The sequence below is a fragment of the Rhopilema esculentum genome, unplaced genomic scaffold (genome assembly GCF_057945365.1).
Source record: "Rhopilema esculentum isolate cy_ngs unplaced genomic scaffold, ASM5794536v1 HiC_scaffold_36, whole genome shotgun sequence".
Classification (NCBI taxonomy): Eukaryota; Metazoa; Cnidaria; class Scyphozoa; order Rhizostomeae; family Rhizostomatidae; genus Rhopilema; species Rhopilema esculentum.
Window position 1 is genome coordinate 2,844,261 of NW_028300847.1, and position 19,750 is coordinate 2,864,010.

General features: G+C 35.1%; 2 protein-coding genes and 1 non-coding gene across 5 annotated transcripts in view; all 3 read left to right on the forward strand.

Moving 5' to 3' along the window:
- The first annotated feature begins 552 nt into the window (after nucleotides 1-552).
- LOC148957259 (uncharacterized) lies at nucleotides 553-15,118 on the forward strand. Its single transcript, XM_089115795.1, has 9 exons — nucleotides 553-659; nucleotides 3,267-3,310; nucleotides 3,890-3,955; nucleotides 5,019-5,149; nucleotides 6,239-6,401; nucleotides 7,384-7,500; nucleotides 11,665-11,769; nucleotides 13,410-13,496; nucleotides 14,075-15,118. Exons 1-9 carry the CDS (start codon nucleotides 599-601, stop codon nucleotides 14,255-14,257), a joined length of 957 nt encoding a protein of 318 aa, XP_088971921.1. The 5' UTR covers nucleotides 553-598; the 3' UTR covers nucleotides 14,258-15,118.
- Nucleotides 12,291-12,362, forward strand: Trnag-ucc (transfer RNA glycine (anticodon UCC)). The gene has a single exon. It is a non-coding gene; the product is annotated as a tRNA-Gly (tRNA).
- A 932-nt stretch (nucleotides 15,119-16,050) lies between the features above and the next one.
- The window catches only part of LOC135687988 (intermembrane lipid transfer protein VPS13D), a 52,501-nt gene continuing 48,801 nt past the window's right edge, over nucleotides 16,051-19,750 (forward strand). For all 3 annotated transcript variants that reach the window (XM_089115790.1, XM_089115792.1, XM_089115791.1), the window contains exons 1-4: nucleotides 16,051-16,415; nucleotides 18,067-18,144; nucleotides 18,393-18,505; nucleotides 19,023-19,100. In XM_089115790.1, the coding sequence (XP_088971916.1) occupies nucleotides 16,325-16,415; nucleotides 18,067-18,144; nucleotides 18,393-18,505; nucleotides 19,023-19,100 (360 nt within the window). In that variant the 5' untranslated portion in view covers nucleotides 16,051-16,324. The remainder of the gene's footprint in view (nucleotides 16,416-18,066; nucleotides 18,145-18,392; nucleotides 18,506-19,022; nucleotides 19,101-19,750) is intronic.

Here is a 19,750-nt window from a genome sequence, read left to right on the forward strand (position 1 = left end):
GTATAAAAGACACCTGCTATCAACGTAAATAATAAGAAATACTGCCCCTTTGAAGGGTTTGGCCACATCCTTACTCGGGCCCTTACCGTCTGACACAGTCACCCTGGAGTTAGAATGTCAGGCCTCATTCTCTCTAATAAATGTGAAACTTAAATTGTTTCCAAAAGAGAAAAAGTTGTTCAATTGCAGGGTATATGCGTGTAGTATGGAATGTGTGTACTTTGAAATACAAGTGTTCTTTTAAAAATAAATTCAGCTTAGCCCAGTTCAGTACTGAAAATTCCGCAACTGACGGTAAAAAAAATATAGGGTCAAAGATGTCTGATAACAATTCACAATGAATAATTGGAAACAAAAACAACTGACGTGAAGAATTTTGAGTTCACTCAACGAAACAAAACTACACATTTTTAATTGTGTCAAATCTCTATGATGCTCGAATCCATAATAGCAGCTCTAGGTCATCAATTGCTAATCTTATTTCTTCAGAAATTTCTTGGCACCTCCAACCCTGTAATTACTTCCTCATATCGATATTGAATTGCATTGCAGGGCATCAAAATCTAGCGCGCTGGTTGCATTGTTGCATGAAGAAAACATGGCGTCGAGTAGTGGCCCTGACACAGACCCGGAGGATGCATTGAAAGAGCAGAAAGGAGGTATCTAAAAAGTTACAATTTTGTGCCTTTTTCATCTTTAATCAGTAAGATCATGGTCAGGTTTATCTGAGAGTATTAATATGTAGTGCAGGCTATGCCTAGATATGTAAAAGGACAGAGGAGGAGGGACGTCCCTCTTTGATAACATCACCTCAGCAGCACGTAAAAGACTGTTCACCATTTTCCTACAGAGTTACTTGAGGGAGCACCGTTTGCACTGGGTTTAAGCCACAGGTGAATGTGTTTGCATGTGCAGTCGAATGAGCAACACGACCGTTTCCTAAATTTACTAATTCAATTCCGTGTGATGAAATATTTTAAAAAAGATCAGTCGAACTCTATTTAAAAATGCAAATGTGTGTACGTTAAATGTACTCTCGTGTCCGAAGTAGATGGGGAATAAACAGTGTGGGTGGGAAATTTTCCAGATTCCTTTAAATGGGAGAGGGGTTTGGGTCTGGAATAAACATGTGGGTGGAAAATTTCCCAAATTCCAATAGATGGGGTTAATGGTTAGAAAAGTCTCTTAAAATTTGAAATAAATGGAATATCATCAAGACTCTTGTTTCTTTTGCTTTTTGCTAAAAATAGAGCAAAGTAAATTCAGAATAGGACAATTTGATAAGAATATATAGTTCTTAAAACACTAGGAAAAATGATAAACATTGGGACTAGAACCATCATCATTTAGTTGTGGCTTGGAAGTATGGTATCTTGTATATGCATTATTTATACTGTCAGCTGAAAAACATAATACCACAAACAAATAAAATTATTTCTAAGGCTTTATTCTAGAGGCTGAAAAAAGATAATATATATAAATTAATTTTTTTCAAGAATCTTGGAATATAACTATGGGAGTTTGATAGAATTTTCAATTATAATCCACCAAATTTTATATCATTTCAGCATAGGCAACTCTTTGAATCTCACTCACACCCTTGTCACCCTAGAGCATAAGCAATCCTTTGGCATGTGAAAGTTTCCATCGAAATAGGACACTTTTTAGGTTGACACTGCCAGTACAAGGGTGGTAAACAGTGCCCTTTCTGGTATGAAAATTGCAGCACTGGCATAGTTAGCTGGCATAGTTAACTGGTTTTAAAGTGAATATCTATTGCTGCAATCATTGAAGTTCAAGCTGTTATGGTGCCATTAGCAACTTGTACACTCCCCTCGCAAAAGTATCCGTACAGTCTGAAGATTGATTGCGCTTTCAGACAGAAACAAATTTAGGCTTGCGATAATGACTTTTTAACTTAGTGGTAATCTTTTTTGAGAAACCTTCCGAAATTATCCAAGACATTAAAATGTTGCAAAACCTCTGTGCTTTTTATCCTTTATCACATTTTGTTAAAATGAGAAACCATTGCACTACAAGCCTTATGCAAATTAACTGATGTCAAATAAGCAAAGAACAGCAAAGTCAGGTGACAAGGACTCAGTTAAAATGGGCCAATAAAACATGGTAAATTTTTACAAACTGGTTCTTGAGACACAAATAGATTCGAATAAAAAAAATGAAACATGTTTACTCTCAGTTGGGAGAAATGTAAGCATGGAGATGCCACCAATTGCTTATTAAACAAACATAACATTCTGTAACATTTTAGAAGATCTTAAACTTTCTTGCAAATATCACTTATCATTCAGTGCAAGGCTATTAAGCCAAACTATTTCTTCATCGCTGCAAGTTTTGCTGAAATAGATCGGTGCGAGGGTACATTTACAATTCATTATCATTTTCCTTGCAATATTTACCAACAACTTTTGAAAGTTAAATTGTTTGTGAACATTCAATACAATTTTGTGTAATGACCTAAACCAGTTTTAGTGCAAATCAGTAAGGGCAGAAGATTCAGCCGTTGGTGTCGCGAGAGCTCTTGCTTTTTTTTACCGTGACAAATTTTTTATGCTTCTTGTTTTTCAAATTTTTTTGCATATGTTGAAAGCGGCAGTCCTTGCGCATCCAATGATATAAGCAACTTAATGATAGCTTTTTTCCATCATTGTGAAATATTGTGTCTAGACACTGGTCAAAAGTCAATTCTATCTTTATGGTCGCTACCATCTTGTGGAAAAACCCGCGCAAAGTTTGCTCACATATCAATATAATGAATTGTTTCTGATGAATAAAAAAAACCAACAACCAAAAAGGCTGAAAGAAAAAATTTGAGGAAATGGATTAAAACATTTTAATGAAAATTGCCTAAAATTTGTAAACAACAGATCCGCAACAACAAAATTTGTAAACAACAAATTTCTCTAACAACAGATTCGCAACTAAATTTGAAACTGTCTGGATACTTTCGTGAAAGGAGTGTACTAGCAGAACTCCATTTGTCCAAAGTTCTTGTACAGCCTATTGCTTATGTGAGCAAAGCTCCTTTTTGCAATGTTTTTATGAGCTTCTATTTAGTTTCTTTTGTTATGTAACTTTCATAGATGTATTTGTATTTTTATGGGATTCACTCTCACAATTTAGTCCCTAGATAAATACTGAAAATCAGATTGAATCTAGCCTTTTTTATACCTGAAAATTAGAAGTGTAATTTGATGATAAAAGTAGACTTTGTTTAGTGATGGAGATATTTTTTTGCTTTACAGAAAGCGACCCATATAGGACCATTGAAATAAATGATGATGACACAGTAAGTTCTCTCTTGTTTTTATCACCAAAATATATGCATACTGTTTGAATTATATGAAATTTTTATTGATGTAATTACCAGTGGTAGTAAAAAATTTGGTCATGGGTTGAAGTCCTGTTGGGATCACTTTCCACAAATCTCTAGCCAAATCGGCTGTCCATCCTTTTGAAGTCCATAAATGAGTACCCAAGGTATTCGCTCTAGAATATCACTCTGGGGACACAACCTGCATCAGCTATTAGTTGCCAAAACCCTTATCTGCATCAACAAATAAAAAATTGCTTGCTTGCTTGCTATCTGCAAAAGTAGGAATGATCTCAATAATATATAACTTCCACTTTGTCTAAAAAGATCAAATTGAGAAATACTCTGTACCAGAGAGAAAGTTAGAAAAATCTGAGTCTAAAATTTAGGAGGAAGGTTAATGAGTCTACATTGGGATGTTCCTTGGTAGCTTTATTGTGAAAGTCAAACTGTGAAATAATTTGATATAGTATGTATTACAAATTTGCAATATGGTGCATTTACCATTTTTAAACGTGTTTGACAAGTGTTAACAATTTGCAAATATTTTTTTAGGAGGTTGACTTGACCCATGGTGGACTTGAGAAAATAGAAGGATTAGAGAAGTTGTATCAAGTAGTGGTATGTGAATCAAATATCACATTAGAATGATCTAGATTCTGAGAATCCTCTTTACCTTTGTAGCACAATGTTGTAATTTTGTTGTTAAAAATTTTTATTTCAGAAACATTAAATTCTCTAACAAAGTACTTGTGGATCATCTGCGACACTAGGAGTAGAGCCTGACTTATAAACTGTTTTATTGTTGAATTTTAGTTTGCTAATCATTTACTAGTTGTGTAAACTATGAAACAACACATGCTTTGCAGGGGCGTTGTGGCTAGGCAGGACACCAGGTGATTTCTTGTGGGCCCCTTTCAAGTGAGTTTGTAAAACCCAGGAAAATATTTTTCATGTGAAAAAAATCCTTGACAAAAAAATCCCCCACTTACATGTAAACTCAAGTTAGAATTAGAGACTTGAAGGTCAACAATACAAACAGGGCCCTGTGATAGGGATATGTGAAATATGAACAGGGCCACTGAAAGGTGGACAAGGAGGGGCAAACTGCCCCAGGGACTTAAAGTCTAAGGGGCCTCTTAAGGTAAGGAATTCTATTTCAAGCACTGAATTTTAACGAAACGCAACAAAGCCTTAAAACTGTGCCTTAAAAAATCATAATAAGTTGTAAACTATTGCAAGAAGATGACTGCAAGAAACATTCTAAAATGTATTTCAAACTAATTCAAAGGGCATGGTGGCAAAAATATTCTGCTAGCTTCGCTCGCAGTGCACGCAAGCTACCTGTCCCATTTGTGTTTGTTTTAAATGTGCACTACATGATACAAACACAGTCCTTAAGAGACTATTGTTAGAGCAAAGGAGACACCCCTATTAAATATAGCAGATGAATCTTTAGAAATGGCATTAAAAGCTGGTATCTTTTTAATATTTCATAGGTGCATGGTTTCCAGGTATGTACCATTTTTGGCAACTTGGGTTTGTGATTGGAGATTTCATACATAAGAGCAGGCCCCTCTATAATCATTTGCTCCTGGCCCTTTTCTGGGAGCTACGATGCCCCTGGTGTTTGGTAAAATCTTTTTCATTTTAATCTTATATTTGTATATTTTATTTTTTCTAGGTTCTTTGTCTTAGAAGAAATAAAATCAAAAAGATTGAAAACTTAGAGTCATTGACAACATTGACGGAGCTAGACTTCTATGACAATCTTCTTACTGAAATTGAAAATGTGGATACTTTGGTTAATCTTGTGTAAGTTGGAGTTTTTCAACATTGCCTCAACTAAGGTTGAAAATTGTCAATAATAAGTTGTAAATATCATATTGGTTTGTTGATGTATGATTTCTGTATTCATGAAATTCTGCAAAGCTCTGCACAGAGACATAGGAACAGGGGGGTCACTAGGGGCACATGCCCCCACTTTTTACAAATGTCCAGAAAGTGTCTTCATCGTGCCATGAATTTACTACCTGAAGAATAAACTTTGTATCTTAGCACACCATTCTTTTTATCTGCTATGAAGCAAATAGAGTTTACTCACATTCAATGTTACCTTGCCAAGATCCCCTTTCATCTGCCGGTCTCTGTCTGCAATGGATTTTACAGCTCACCTTTTTCCCTTTTTTCATGGGCTACCAAATTCCCTTGCATGGCCCTGTTCACAAATTGGTCCTTGCTTCAAGGCAGGATTATGGTACCTTTAAGGGATATACTGAGAGTTGAAAAATATAGCAAGAACAAATTCCCTTTGCACTTGTTATATTCAGCATATTATTATGTACAGATGCTACCTCCAGATGTTTTAAAGCTCGCCAAGACTTATCTAGTAGCTCCTATGACTTAATCTTTGGCAGAAAGATCATTTATGTCTAAAGTAGTTTGAACTCATATCTCAGGAAATTGATGACTGAGAAAAGATATAACAATTTACTTTTTCTTAATACATAATTACAGGACAGACAAAATAGATATAGCTGATATAGTAAAATATTTACCTCCTGAAACTTAAGAAGACAACAGTTTTTTGTTAATTGTAATTTTTTTTTGTAAAATAGTTACGTTAGGTTTTTTATATTAAATCTTTTCAGTTCCATTTTTCATCTTTCTTAGTACAAAACTTTTTTACATCCTTAAGGGTGGCTCTTAGATTAAAGGGTGTGGTTAAATTACCCTAAAGCCTCTGTGCCCCCACTTTCCTGATGCTTCCAACATCTCTGGTCCTGTATATATAGTGTCAAGCATAACATGAACATTCCTGTGTTTCATGGTCAATGTGTTCCATGAACAATACACCTCTTGCCACTTAAACAATAAATTATTTTCTTTTTAATTTTATTACAGAACTCTGGATTTTTCTTTTAACAAGATTCGAAAAATAAGAAATATTGGCACACTTGTGAAGCTTGAAAATTTGTTTTTTGTTAACAACAAAATCAGCAAAATCGAGAACTTGGCATCGTTTACAAATCTTACAATGTTGGAATTTGGATCTAATAGAATAAGGGTGAGTTTGTTTTTGGAAAGATTTACACAGTTATAAGCTACTTACAGTAGTATGCTGTAACTATGTGATGCAACTTTTTATTTGATTTCTTGTTGCAGTGTCGTGATTGAATTTTTCTCATAGTATGCAGAAGGGAGGTATGCTGACTGAGGCTGTTCCCTGGATTCTATTAACCTTGCAATAAAAACTCTGTATGCAATGAAAATATCCTCTGATAAATCTCCTTATTCCTGGCCTTTTACTTTTTAAAGTTTTAGTATTTACAAATTTGATTTATTTAAAAAATTGTTAGAGCACCACAATATTCATGTTGTAAAGTAGACTACTCCATAAGTAAGCTTCCTTCCCAAGTTATCGAGGCTGCTGCTAAACTCTTGGTGGAAGCAACTGTGAGGATTTCTGGTATTTATTCCGACAGTACGAAAATATAATGACAGATGTCAGTTATTGATCTTATAGCTACCATTTTTATCTTTCTGCTGCTGCAATACTTGCCCTTGGAGACAATAACCCTGTTTTAAAATGAGTGTTTTCGTAAAAGACGAGTTGGATAGTATGCATTTTAGGTCTTTGTTTAAAGTTGTCTTGATTTTGTTGACATTTGATTTTGCGTTGAACATTATTTTCATTCATTATTTAAAGTCTTGTTTTGATTTGACAGCTACCAAGAATGATTAAACATTCCTTAGTTAGCGATATTTGAGGTTATATTATTCAAGCTTTTTTGTTCAGTTTATATTAAGGAGCAAATTTTTCTTAACAACTTTACATTCTTTGAAAATGTTTTCCTTGCAAAACCTTTTACCTAACAACCGTATTTGTTTAAAAAGCGTCTTTTTCCAAGTCTTTTCACGAAAAATTTTAGACATCCTGTTTCAAATACATGCTGACTTTTAATCGACTTAATTGAATTTGATTGGTTGATTGGATTCTTAGAAGTACCACATTCCATACCTGTAACTTGCAAAATCTCTCTTCCAAGAAACTGGAAAATCTAGACTCGCTTACAAGTCTCAAGAGGTTGTTTGTTGGAAGAAACAAGATAACAAAGTTAGAAGGAATAGGCAATCTGAAAAAATTGGAAGTACTGTCAATCCAAGTATGTACCCTTGCAATTTTAGTAACTCATATTATCCTTTCTCTTTTCTATATAATGATTCTTATTTGTTACTTATATTTTGTAAGCTTTGTGATAGATAACCTGTTATTAAGGATGAATTGCATTTTCCTTCCTTACTGGAAGGATCGATAAGTGTATTAATATGCCATTCTCTAGTTGTTTGATCTTCACCCTGAAAGCGTTGCTACAAGAAGAACATATCTGTTTTGTAGTTAAATTGGCAAAAAGCAGAAACCTTATTATATCATTTGTCTTGAACACGTTTTGTTGTACTCTATGAATCGAGACGGTAAATTCTCTTTGAAGAAATGTAATTATTCTTTGCGATGTTGACGGAAACTGCCTAAAAAACAAATGTAATTAGGTGTCAAAAGGACTAGTTGTTTGCTAGCTAATCTTAGGTCGTTTGTTGCCTTAACTAAACTTAACAGGGCGAGTGACCTAGCTGTTCATCGTTTAAATCTAACGAGGAGAGTTTACCACAGATGTAAGACGAACACAAAGTAGCCATTTTAGTTATAGCAATCTTTCCTCTGGTCAGCGAAAAATAACAGTTGGAATTGTTTTGTTCGATTATTTGGTGCTTTTATCTCCGCGTAAAAGTTCTATTTGTTGCATCGATTTGAGACTTCGATTTTTTGTGTGAGCAAGACTAAAAAGCGTTTCAAGTTCTCAAGGACGGACGCCACTGGAACATTTATCTCAGCACATCAAAGACTGTCGTTGCTTCTTACAAGTTAATTTTATTTGCACGAATTCAAGAAAGAATTTTTCCATGCACCCAGGCTGCTTGGGTTGTCACATCACATTGAGAAGAACGTTTTGTTTCATCGAATCAAAGTATTTATGTTTACTGTGATAGTGAAGAGAATTGTTGCAAGTTTTGGGTGCTATTCAGGGTGCAGTGGACACTCAAATAAAAACGATTACTGAATTATGTTGTTTCGTGTTGCTTTGTCGTGACAGCATTTAAAGCTGCTCTTAGTTCTTCTAGCTACTTTATAAAGGGCCGTACAATAAAAAAAACACTTTAGCTCAATGTGATGAACATTTTTTTTTACGTTCGAGACCTTGCTAGACACAGTATCATTTTGAAGAAGGAATGAATTTATGCAACATACAGAAGTGTCAATTGCATGTTAACTGTAGTGTATGAAACCCTGTGCCTTGATTCGAGTTTCTATTGGACGTAGTTTGTAGAACCGTTTGATTTGAGTAAATGTTAGCATAATACGCATAAATGGTCTTTCGGATTTCAGTGTCTTACAGAAGTATAAATGCGATAAACCTGCGAAGGAGATCGCATAACTGATCTTCGAAATCTGCATTAAAGAGCATGTGGTATTTATTTAGAATCAGCTGTAACACATGAATACAGGAAAATAGAAACCTCCTGAGATTGCCTTGTATTCACTCTGATCTCGATATCAAGCCAATCATTACCTCAGCAGGGAATGAACAGATTAAGATCTAAGCAAAGAAGATAAAAGGATCAATTTATATAGAACGTGGAGCTGAATGTAAACAAGAAGAAGACGTCTTTATTTGCTATCCTTGTACAGGCTGAATCAAATTGTGCTCTTGAATCACAACACACGATCTGTTTGAATCCAATCATATCAGCTGTTGTAAATTCGTATTATTTACTGGCAAAACTCAAGAATATTATTCAGTGCTTTTCAAACGTAAAGCAGGTAACTTAGTATTTTTTCCGGGGAAAAACGTTTCCTTGTTGCTGTAAAGAAAAGAGAGGAGGTTTGAAGAAATTATCCTGGTGTGCTCCTAGCTTGTACATTTGTATGAAGCAGGTCAAAAGCTCTATGAAGATGTTTGAAATAGCTATTTGGAAGAAAATAAAAAGTCAAAGTGCAAATGATGCAAAGCTGAAGTGTGGAGATTTACTTTGCCGAATAACCTCTACATTCTAACTCATTCTCATGGACCTTATTGCGCTTTACTAGATACACAAGCAGCCGTAGATTACGTAGACAGCAAGATCTAACGTTTAATCTTGGAATAAAATTGGTAAAGCTGTTAAATAGCTCATAGCGTTTAATACCCACAGACCTGGTCAAAACAAGGAATCACGCTTATTTCTACGCTTAATAACCAGCTAAAGCGTTTCAAGAAGTAGAGAAATCGTCGAACATGACTCAATGGGTAGTTATGACAGTGTGTCTTTTGACCATGGGTCTACTCCTCTGTTTTTTAAAGCTCTTCCTATGGTGGATCAGTCGTCGAGAAAGGAGAAAACGCAGGACGAGAATAATTTTTTCCAGAAAGTTCCAAATAAAGAGACCTGTTTCCATTCAAATTAAGTCGCAGAATGATACGCACGAGGGGAGGGCGAGGATCTCAAAACGTAGCATGTCCGACCTGTCCACAATTCACGAATCAATGGAACGTTCAAAATTTCTTGGAAGCTTTGAAAACATGGATGCGGTCTGCGTGATTTGCTTAGGATCTTACAAGGAAGGACAAAAGCTTTTTCTTTTGAACTGTGGTCACGTTTATCACGAATCCTGCATTCTGACTTGGTTAGATGACGAAAAATGTTGCCCAGTGTGTAGAAACATAATGACTGGCAGTGATTTAGATTTCATTGTAGAAACATTGCCTCTATCCAGCAAATCGTACAGCAAAACAAGTTACATCTGAAAGAAATATCATTTGCAAGGAGGCGATTTAAGCAAGGTTTTCCGACTGGTCAACCACGCAGCTCTCTACAGGATATTTCATGACAACTTATTTTTCAAAGGCTGCTTTAAATATTCGTCCGGGTACATATTTGTCTTTGCTCTTACCCCCGAGCCGTTCTTATGTTTAATATTGATTGAATGCTGCTAATTAATTCAGACAAGCTCAGCGCTGTCTTTGTTAACGAAATGATTGATCGGTTTGCACCTGCCGACATTGCTCTCTCAGAAACTTTTTGAAATTGGGAAAATTTGTCAAAGATGCACAATTCTTTTGCGATCAGCAACGTTATCAATTTTCAGTGGATTTTAAAGAAAGGTCCACTTTCAGTGCTGCGTGGAACTTGCCATATAGGGGGTGCCGCACCGGAGGCATTACTTGCACAAAGAGGTTCGTCAGAAATGTTGTGAGGTGATTCTGAAACGAGGTCTGGTTGCACATGCATGGTTGCGTGAATGAACAATGCACGGTTGCCGAGAACTAATTTCAAGGTGCTGAAGGAGTACAAGTTTCTTTTCTGCTCTTTCCTAATATTATTTTTATTGTACAGTCGAAGGTGTATTATTTTTAAGTCATGGTTGACGATTTTTGATGTTCCCCCAATGTTGATTTAACCGTTTATTGGCGAGGTTTTGTCAATCGGAATCAATCGGAAACATTAAAGCATTCGTTAATAGTTACCTCCATAAAGTGAATTCCTCTGAAGAAAAAGTTATTTTTTAAAGCTTATTGCTTACGATCTTGTAGAGCCCACTTGAATTGGATTGCAAGGAAATGCGAAGACATAGCATACCTAAGTACTTTCTCGTGAACACTCCTCAGAGTGTAACGTTGTACTATTCCCTGAATAGTGTCGGGTAAAGAGTACTTAAGTATACTATGTCTCATTAAAGGCTCACTTAACCTTTTTGAAGTAGCCTCCAGATCACGGACATTTCTAACGAACGGATACTAGCTCTACAGATTTGTTGAACATGCCAGCCATTTGTTCAACGACCATTAAGAAGCCCAGTGTAAACAATAATATTCCAAAGTGCCACGCCCGAACCCCTTTATTTCTGAGAAACGGAGGCAAGTAACTGAGCTTAAGGGTACTGTCCATAGGAAAGATTGACATTGTCTAGACTCAGCAACTTTTGTCTTATCTTTCTATGAAAGCGCTGCTATATTTCTAACAAAATCCAGCTCAACTTGTAACTATGTTCTTCCATTCATATTCTATGTTGTTCATGTAGTCATTTCGTAATGTACCTTCTTGGGAAAGCATTTTCAATTTGATAACCACCTTCTATTCTTCCAAACTCTTCTAATGTCCCAACGCTTAGTAAATTCCTAATAATTCTAATTCCTGGAAACAACTTTTTCTGCTCAGCAGATAACATTTCCCCACGTGACTCTGCAGTGTGCAACGAACACTAGGGTTTTTAATCACCGTTTATTTTGCAGAGCAACCGATTGTTGAAGATCGAAGGGCTGGAAGGGTTAGTTTGCCTTCAAGAACTCTATATAAGTCATAATGGTATTGAGAAACTGGAAGGGCTCGATCAAAACGTAAGTTATTTTTATAACTATTATGATTACTTTTATATTTGAAACCAACCTCACTTAAATATGAAGTTGTATTTCATATTATACAGCTAAACTTGCCAATTTCCCAATGTCTTCGTATCTTGCAAATCTTTGAAGTCAATAATTTTTATCATACGATGCTTTTTCCAGTATCATATATTTGGAGTATCATATATCTTTTGACTTATTTTAAAGGCAATCTGTCACGACGTTGATTGGTTATAAGAACAAAGGGATTTTTATTGTTTCTAGTCCCCCTTTAATTTATCGCATTGTAAAAAATATGGCGGAGCGCTGGAATCGTGTTTAGGCCATTGTTCCAGCTATTGTTCTCGTTAACCAATCCACAACGAGACAGATTGCCTTTAACAGAGAATCAAGAGTACTAAAGCCTAGAGCGCTAACTAATTGGCCCTGCGAAGGAGCATTATAGAAACCTGTCCTCTTACGGGGACCAGGAGTAGTCAATGATTTTCCGTGAAGCTTGTTCCATCATTAACGAAGCGTCGGTGGTGTAGCGGTTAGCATGGTTGCCTTCCAAGCAATCGATCCGGGTTCGACTCCCGGCTGACGCATTTTTGCGTTTTAATAGCCCTGTTTAAACATTATAAAAATGTCCTCAGCGATTAAGCAACGCCAACTATACCCTATCGCTGCGCGTCAGCGATTAAGCACATTGAACTATAACCTATCGCTGCGATGAAAAATTTTCTAATCAAGTTACAAGCTACCGTTTATTCGCTATAAGGTACCCGCTGTATAAACATGCAATGAGAATAGTAAAATGTTATTACCGGTTTAAAGTTTATTCAAGGTTTATCCCCCCCCCCCCCCCCTGAGTATGCGATGGAAAAAACGATATGGTTATACCTTCTTTATGTGAGAGTTTATTTCACGAGGACTCATTTAACGAGAAATTTTCTATATCTAATTTTTTTGCTACTGGTTTTAGAGATACAACAAATTTGAAATCAACAAAAAAAATTGGACGATTTTATTTAAAATATGGAAAATTGTGATTTTTCTCTGTTTTGTGGCTAACTGCATTTTAAACTGCAATTCTTGATGATAAATTTCCAATGGTAAAGTTTCCATCAAACGTACAGCTTCAAGATCGTTTCAAATAGCATGAGCCTTAATGCATCCAACTCTTTATAGGCGACATGAAGAATCCGGATAGGTATAATGTTTCGCTGGATGTCATATTTTTAGGAAAAAGTTCCCTGACCCTAAGCGACCTGTGATTTGTTAATGCAGTCAAAAATCTCCTCAACGTGTATGACACGAGGTTAACCGGGGGTGATCCTGAAAAGATTTTTCAGTTTTGCCCTCTCTTTATTGCGAAGTCTTACATCTTTCCTTCCAGCCAGTCAGCAAATGTTATAAAATTTATCAACTTCTGGTAAACTTTTTATATTAACTCTCCTCTTTTTCATGCAATTCGGTTGTCTTTATATTTACCACTTCTTTTTAAGCATTTCAATAACAATTCCATCACATCAAATTGAGTTTATCAGTGATTAATGGTTTGTGGCTTGATGAGTGAACAGCTTTAAAGGAAATCGTATACAACTAGCATAATCCGTGAAGCTGTCATTGAATGAAGGCTGTTTGACTTGCAGGTGAATCTGAACACCTTGGATGTTGCTGGCAATAGAATCAAAAGACTTGAAAATATTTCCCACCTGAGTCATTTGGAGGAGTTCTGGGTATGAGCATGTCGTGTCAAGATATCTTTCATTATTACGTCACCGACGCTATCTTCATAATCTTTCACTTAAAAGAGTTTTTAAATGTGTTTCAGATCATAACAAAATTAATATTTTTAGAATGTTTACATTTGACCACATGGCACGAAAAAGCACCACCAAAATTATTTTAAAAGTGCAAAAGAAGTAATATCTGATACAACTTTACCGAGATTCAGCAAGTGAAAGAGCTGACTGTTTCCAATGTTTTTGGCGTGTGTCAAGATTTGAAAACCAAGACCAATTTGTAGGGATTTGTTGGTAAAAAACCATGTACTTATGTAGCCATGTCTCATGTAATGTGTTTAAAATTTCATTAATTTTGTACACGTGGACAAGTTTAAAGATACTTACATATAGAATTCTAAAGAGCCGTGTTTTCCTTTCAAGGATAATTTTTCTCAAACATCGAATTTTGAAAAACAATTATTTTGTTTTAATGAATCTTTCGCTCCAAAGAATAGATATTTTCATAAAGATCTCGTTATAGATTATCTGTTTTCGACTCTGTTTTTATCGCTTTGAAATCTAATTTCTAGTGTAACGATAACAAGGTGGAAGATTGGAATGATCTTGACGAACTGAAGAAAATCAAGTCTCTGGAAACGGTGTATCTAGAGAGAAATCCTATTCACTACAACGACACCAGTGGCTACAGGAGAAAAGTTCTGCTTGCATTGCCAGAACTAAAACAGCTTGATGCAACCTTAACTGGGAAATGAAGCCGTAGCTTTCGATCATACACCATTGAACTTTAGCCCATACGTTCACTGCTTTTTATGCAGGAAAAGGAAGAATTGAAGTTATGAAACATTGTTTTGCAATCATTATCGAGGCTGAATTTAAATGACAAATCACATGTTTGTAATAAGATTGTTACTGAAAACTTTTAAGAAATTTCTGATATTTTAAACAAACATGAACTTTGACACGAACTTTGAACCATGATCTTCGAATATCACCATTAATGAACACATAGTTGCTACATTTGTTTATGTTTTTTGCCTGTAGCTAATATGTGACAGACCAAAGAAATGACGTTAAAATTTAAGGAATCAGTTTAGACTTCTTGATGCAAGTAAAGTATTATTTGTTGATCGTGACTAGGCTGTAACTATTGTTCGATCATCGTGGCTTTTTTGAAATTTTATCCAACGTACGTAAAGTTGGCAAAAAGCAAGAGAACATTTAGAGACAATTTCTTTCAAGATCTGGTAACAATCAGTTTATAAAAAGTTGCCTTGTTGTCCATCTTGGGCTTTCTGGCTGCCTGAAATCCTTCTCGATCTAAAAGCTATGTTGCTTTTATCTTTTTGTTGCTTTATATCCCGATAAGAAATTTAGCCCATTCACCAAGATTTTTTACTACAACTATTCATATATAATACGCATTTTACAAAACCTTGTTATTTTATTTTGCTAAATTTGGGAAACGTGTTTCACATTAACTCATATAGATTCACCCTTGCTTTACAAAGATTTAGACAGTATTTAAAGAATTTTTAGCATCACTTTCAATGTATAACTTATATACAATGCATGATCTGCCATAACAAAGCATGACATCTTTTGCTTTGCTTTTATTTGCGGCTTTGTCTTTCTCTGGCTTTCTACTTCCGTATTTAGTTCTTGGAATTGCAAATTACCGAGGCAAAGTTACCAAAAACCTTTCAATGATCCTGACCTCTCTGCGGGATTAGCAGTAGCTCATTGGTCAAAAAACAGGGAACCAATCAAACGCGAACCAATCAATTGTTTGCAAATACGAAATCTGAAAGCTGGACCTGGAAATCTGAAATGATCACACTGTAGTTAAAGAAAAGATAATTCATTTGACAGAACACAATGACCATGAACAAAGAAGTACTAGATTACTGGCTGTTTTTTTAGACTGTATAAAAAGTGAATAGCTAGCGGCGCCAAACCCAAAGCCCAGGACACCAAAATCAAATAGGGGAATATTTCCCATCTTCCTAATAATTACTTGAAAGATGGCCTTTTTTAGAGTATGTCATTATCATAAAGAGATTAGGGCATCAGCCATTAAAGCGTGCGATTTTTTCTGCACTATTTTTGTAAACCCGGAGCAAGCAAAACGACCTTATTGGTAGCGAGCTCAAAAAAGGGTCAAGAAAAATAGACTTTTTAATGTCGGCAAAAAGGTTATTGTGCTCACCGGCTCCTCGAATTATTTTCAAAACTGCGACGTGCCTCTATTTATATCGGACTCATCTAAATTTGCAAAAATTTATTAGAATACACTTATGTAGCATATTGTAATTGTTTGAAGTGGCAACAGATGGTGCAAGTTGTGGATGAAAAATTGATATGAATCAAGTACAAATAAGATGGTTGTATAAAGCGAAACAGCCGACCTGAATACCATTAAAGAGTGGATATTTCCAAAGAAGTACGACATTAGTTAGTTTCGGGAGAACTGAAAGGCTTGCAGGGAGAACTGAAAAGAACCTACGATTTGGGAGGGTATGATGTAATTTCGGTTTCATTCCGTGTAGATTACATGGAGCATCACAGCTGCCTCTGAAATTCAAAATGGCAAAGTATTGCAGGAAATGTTGCCACATTCGTGTAAAGAAAAGCAAAGCCACAGCGTATTAGAAAATATTCAAATAATTAAATTTCTTTATAAAATCAGTCAGGGTTGCGCAGAATTAGAATATCTCTCAAAAGAAATGCCGCTTGCCATAGGCATATGGATTCCTATCTGGTTTTCCACGTCGCAGGTTAAAGATCAAATCGTCTGAATTCAAACGATCCCATCGATAGAAATGCTTGAAAGTCTTGCAGCATGGGTCCTGAGGACGTATGTTGGCGAATACGTGGAAAACTTAAATACAGAGCAACTGTCGATCGGTTACGGTACGTCTACCCTGTTCTATTATCTTGATTACTTGATGCCTACTTGATACCACAAGGCCTAAAAACCTTATTATTACACTATTATAACTGCTAACTGGTATGATTCAGGCATCATTGCAGAAGTGAGGTGTAATGATCGAGGGTCATTATCTTTTGATGGGGCTGTTATATAGAGCTTAGGCTCGAATTTTAATTGAATTCGGCCAAGTGTTGATAATGTTTGACGTCACACTACCTGCCTCCAGCGAAAAAATACACACATATGGTTGCATCAGTTTTACTGCCAGTTTTTGAACCAAGAACCTGAATGTACAAAATTTTAGAATCTTTTACATTTCACGGGGCCAATTTGCATATAAATTAGTCAAACTACCTATTATATTTTCAAGACAATTAAAATTGAATTTCAATATAAAAACATTAGTTGGTAAATTTATTACCTGTACACCTGGTATATATCCAATGTTTTGATTTGATTTGATTTATTAATTATTCAAATTCTACTACAATAATAATTGTTAACAAAATACTGATGATAATAATATAGAAAAATAAAACAACAACACAATGCAACTAGTATGTTTATTTCCATTAATAGAACTTAGTAGCCTCAATGTTTGGAATCAGTGCATTTGATACTGAGAAAAAGTACAGTGTATCAAAGTTGGCTTTTGAGTCATTAGTGCTCCAGGAACAACTATTTAAGAACCTTAAACAACCAAGATCTTGATTCATATTGCAATACTTTCAAAAAATTGAATATTTCTAGCTTTACATTCATGTGAATTTGTATTTGTCCTCTGGGGGGAGGAGGGACTGCTAATTTACTGCAAAAATATTATCCTTCTACTGGCTAGATTTCTGGTGAAAGAAAACAAATTTCCCCCCCCAAATTAGTATGCAGATTCAATTGTAAAAAATTAATTAAAGATTTTATTTTAAAACATTTAATTGTCTACATGTACATAGATGTTTTTAGTTTGGTTCATATTTTGAAACTATTTTATTTGATTGTCTGCAGAGTATGGCAGCTCTTGACCAGATCTTGTGCATGTACATTCATTTTGGGCATGTTAATTGTGACAATGAAAATCTCCTTTAAGTGCTAATATGGCATGCAAAAAGAAGGTTTTTATCACAGTGTCATAGTGTATTCAGTTAGCAATTCCAAATTTTTGCATGCAGCATTACACTTACCTCACACATATATCTGCATAACACTGCAGTCTAATATTTGATGACATAAATGAAAAAAAAACTGATAAACAAATTCAGACTCCCAAAGGAAAATCAATGAAGCTTAGTAAGAAATTTTGTAATGCAGCTGGAAGCAAACATCTTTGATTGAGCATCTTATCTTATGAGAAATTTGCTTTGGCTTATTAAGTCATCTTAAAAATGTATTGAACCAGGCCTATTGGGTCAATAAATAAAGGAATGGAACTAAGATCAATAACCTTGATATCAATGTATGAATTTTGGAAATATGAAATAATGTAATCCTAAAAGATATCTGGCCCTTACATTCAGAAATACTTACCTTGAGCTACCTTATGCAAAGGTATATTATATTATAAGTAAAATTACTTTTCCATTTTAAGGAAATTACATTTTTGGTGAATTATTTTTCTGAATGGATGCTCTTTTTCAGGAGGAATTGAATTAGAGAATTTGACATTGAAGAAAACTGCTCTTGATGCATTTGAGTTGCCAATTGAAGTTCGTTCTGGTATGCTCCTTTCACCAACTTATTTTGCATTGTTTTGTAGCTCTATTAACTATACCTATAACCTACTAATCCAAGTAGCTGAATACAAAATTTCTTGTTTTTTTCAGGGTCATAACCCTTATTTGCCTGCTTAACAGTTTTGCCTGAAACTGATCTTTATCAGTGAACACAGCAACCCTATTCTTGGATATTTTCATATTTTTCATGTTTCTATTTTTTCACAAAGCCAACCCTTTTATTTCCCATAGGGTTCATTGGTCGCTTGAAACTTGAAATACCCTATAGCCGACCAAAGTCTCAACCTTGGATAATTTGTATTGATAAGCTTTACATAGTTGCTGGACCTCCTTTGTCTCCTCATGTAAGTACCATGAAAATTTGTTTTCCCCAAATCGTGGTGATACAACTATTATTTAGACTAAAAGTTTTTTGCAAACATCAACCGTGTTAGCTGCTCATCATGTTGCAATCCTTTATCGTTATTTGAAACAGTCAATGCATCAAGCTAAAGGCAATTTCTGTCTCCATATTAGAGATCTCATTTGCTTATAATTATTCCTTATAAGATTAACAAATTCTTCTAATCATGAACATGGGGTTTCAATCAGCATTGAGATCATGATTGATTAACACTATCATAGGCTTTTTCTTATTCACATCTCTTAGGATCTATTTAAATTGGAAACTTAGCTTAATTTCAATCATAAAAGAATGCAAACAGTTTTCCCCTCACAGTATGCCAAACCATTGACAATCTCACCCAAGCAATTTTAATGCCATTGCCATCAGGTTTACCTAGGCTTTGGTTATTGCCTATATGCTTTTTATTAAACATAATAGAAGCTGAGGTAAATATCTCTCTGAATCTCAATTTGCAGAGTAGTAAGGAGACAAAGCAAAAGAATGAAAAGATAAGGAAACAGCAACAATTGGATGCACTGGAAAGCCAGTGGAAGGTATAAATATATCAATTTTGCTATTAGATTTTGCTCAGAAATGAAATACTCTTGAGTCCCTTTATTCAAATAGTATATTCTTAAATATCCATATATAGTCTTCATGATAATGTTAGGCAAAGCAACCATGGTTCCATATGTAGTCACTTTTTATAGGATGTTTTTCTGTTTTGGAAATAATCATGTTTCACTTTGCTCAGGCTAAACAAACTTGAAATTTCTTTATTGGATTAAAGTTATTGTTAAAGGTAATGTGTCCATATAAAAGGGCTGCATATACCCAACTTGTCAATTAACATATAAATAACGGCTTGTGATTGGTCAGTCTTGCAGTACTCACATGAAAAGCTAGCTTTGCAGCAGTGTAGATAAACAGAACAACCGTGATGGCTGGGGCAACGACATAAGAAGTAATGTTTCTGGAAACTCTAGCAGAATTGCGTGCTTTAGCTGGAAGCATTACCTTTAACTTTATTGAGACAGAGTATTCAGTTTCTAAAGTGGTGTGTGTACGACCTTGTGTGATCTAAATGTCACAAAAGCCACAAGATGCATATTAGAATAGCAATCCCAGAGCAGCAGTAACTCTTCAAAAATAAATATATAATGATCAACATTATCAAAGATGCTCAAATTTGTGCTACTCAGCC

Excerpts from the sequence above, each read along its gene's own strand:
- LOC148957259 (XM_089115795.1), top strand. The coding sequence starts at position 599 with ATGGCGTCGAGTAGTGGCCCTGACACAGACCCGGAGGATGCATTGAAA. Across the intron at positions 3,956-5,018 it reads AGAAGTTGTATCAAGTAGTG|GTTCTTTGTCTTAGAAGAAA; the intron begins GTATGTGAATCA and ends TATTTTTTCTAG. Across the intron at positions 7,501-11,664 it reads TGGAAGTACTGTCAATCCAA|AGCAACCGATTGTTGAAGAT; the intron begins GTATGTACCCTT and ends TTTATTTTGCAG.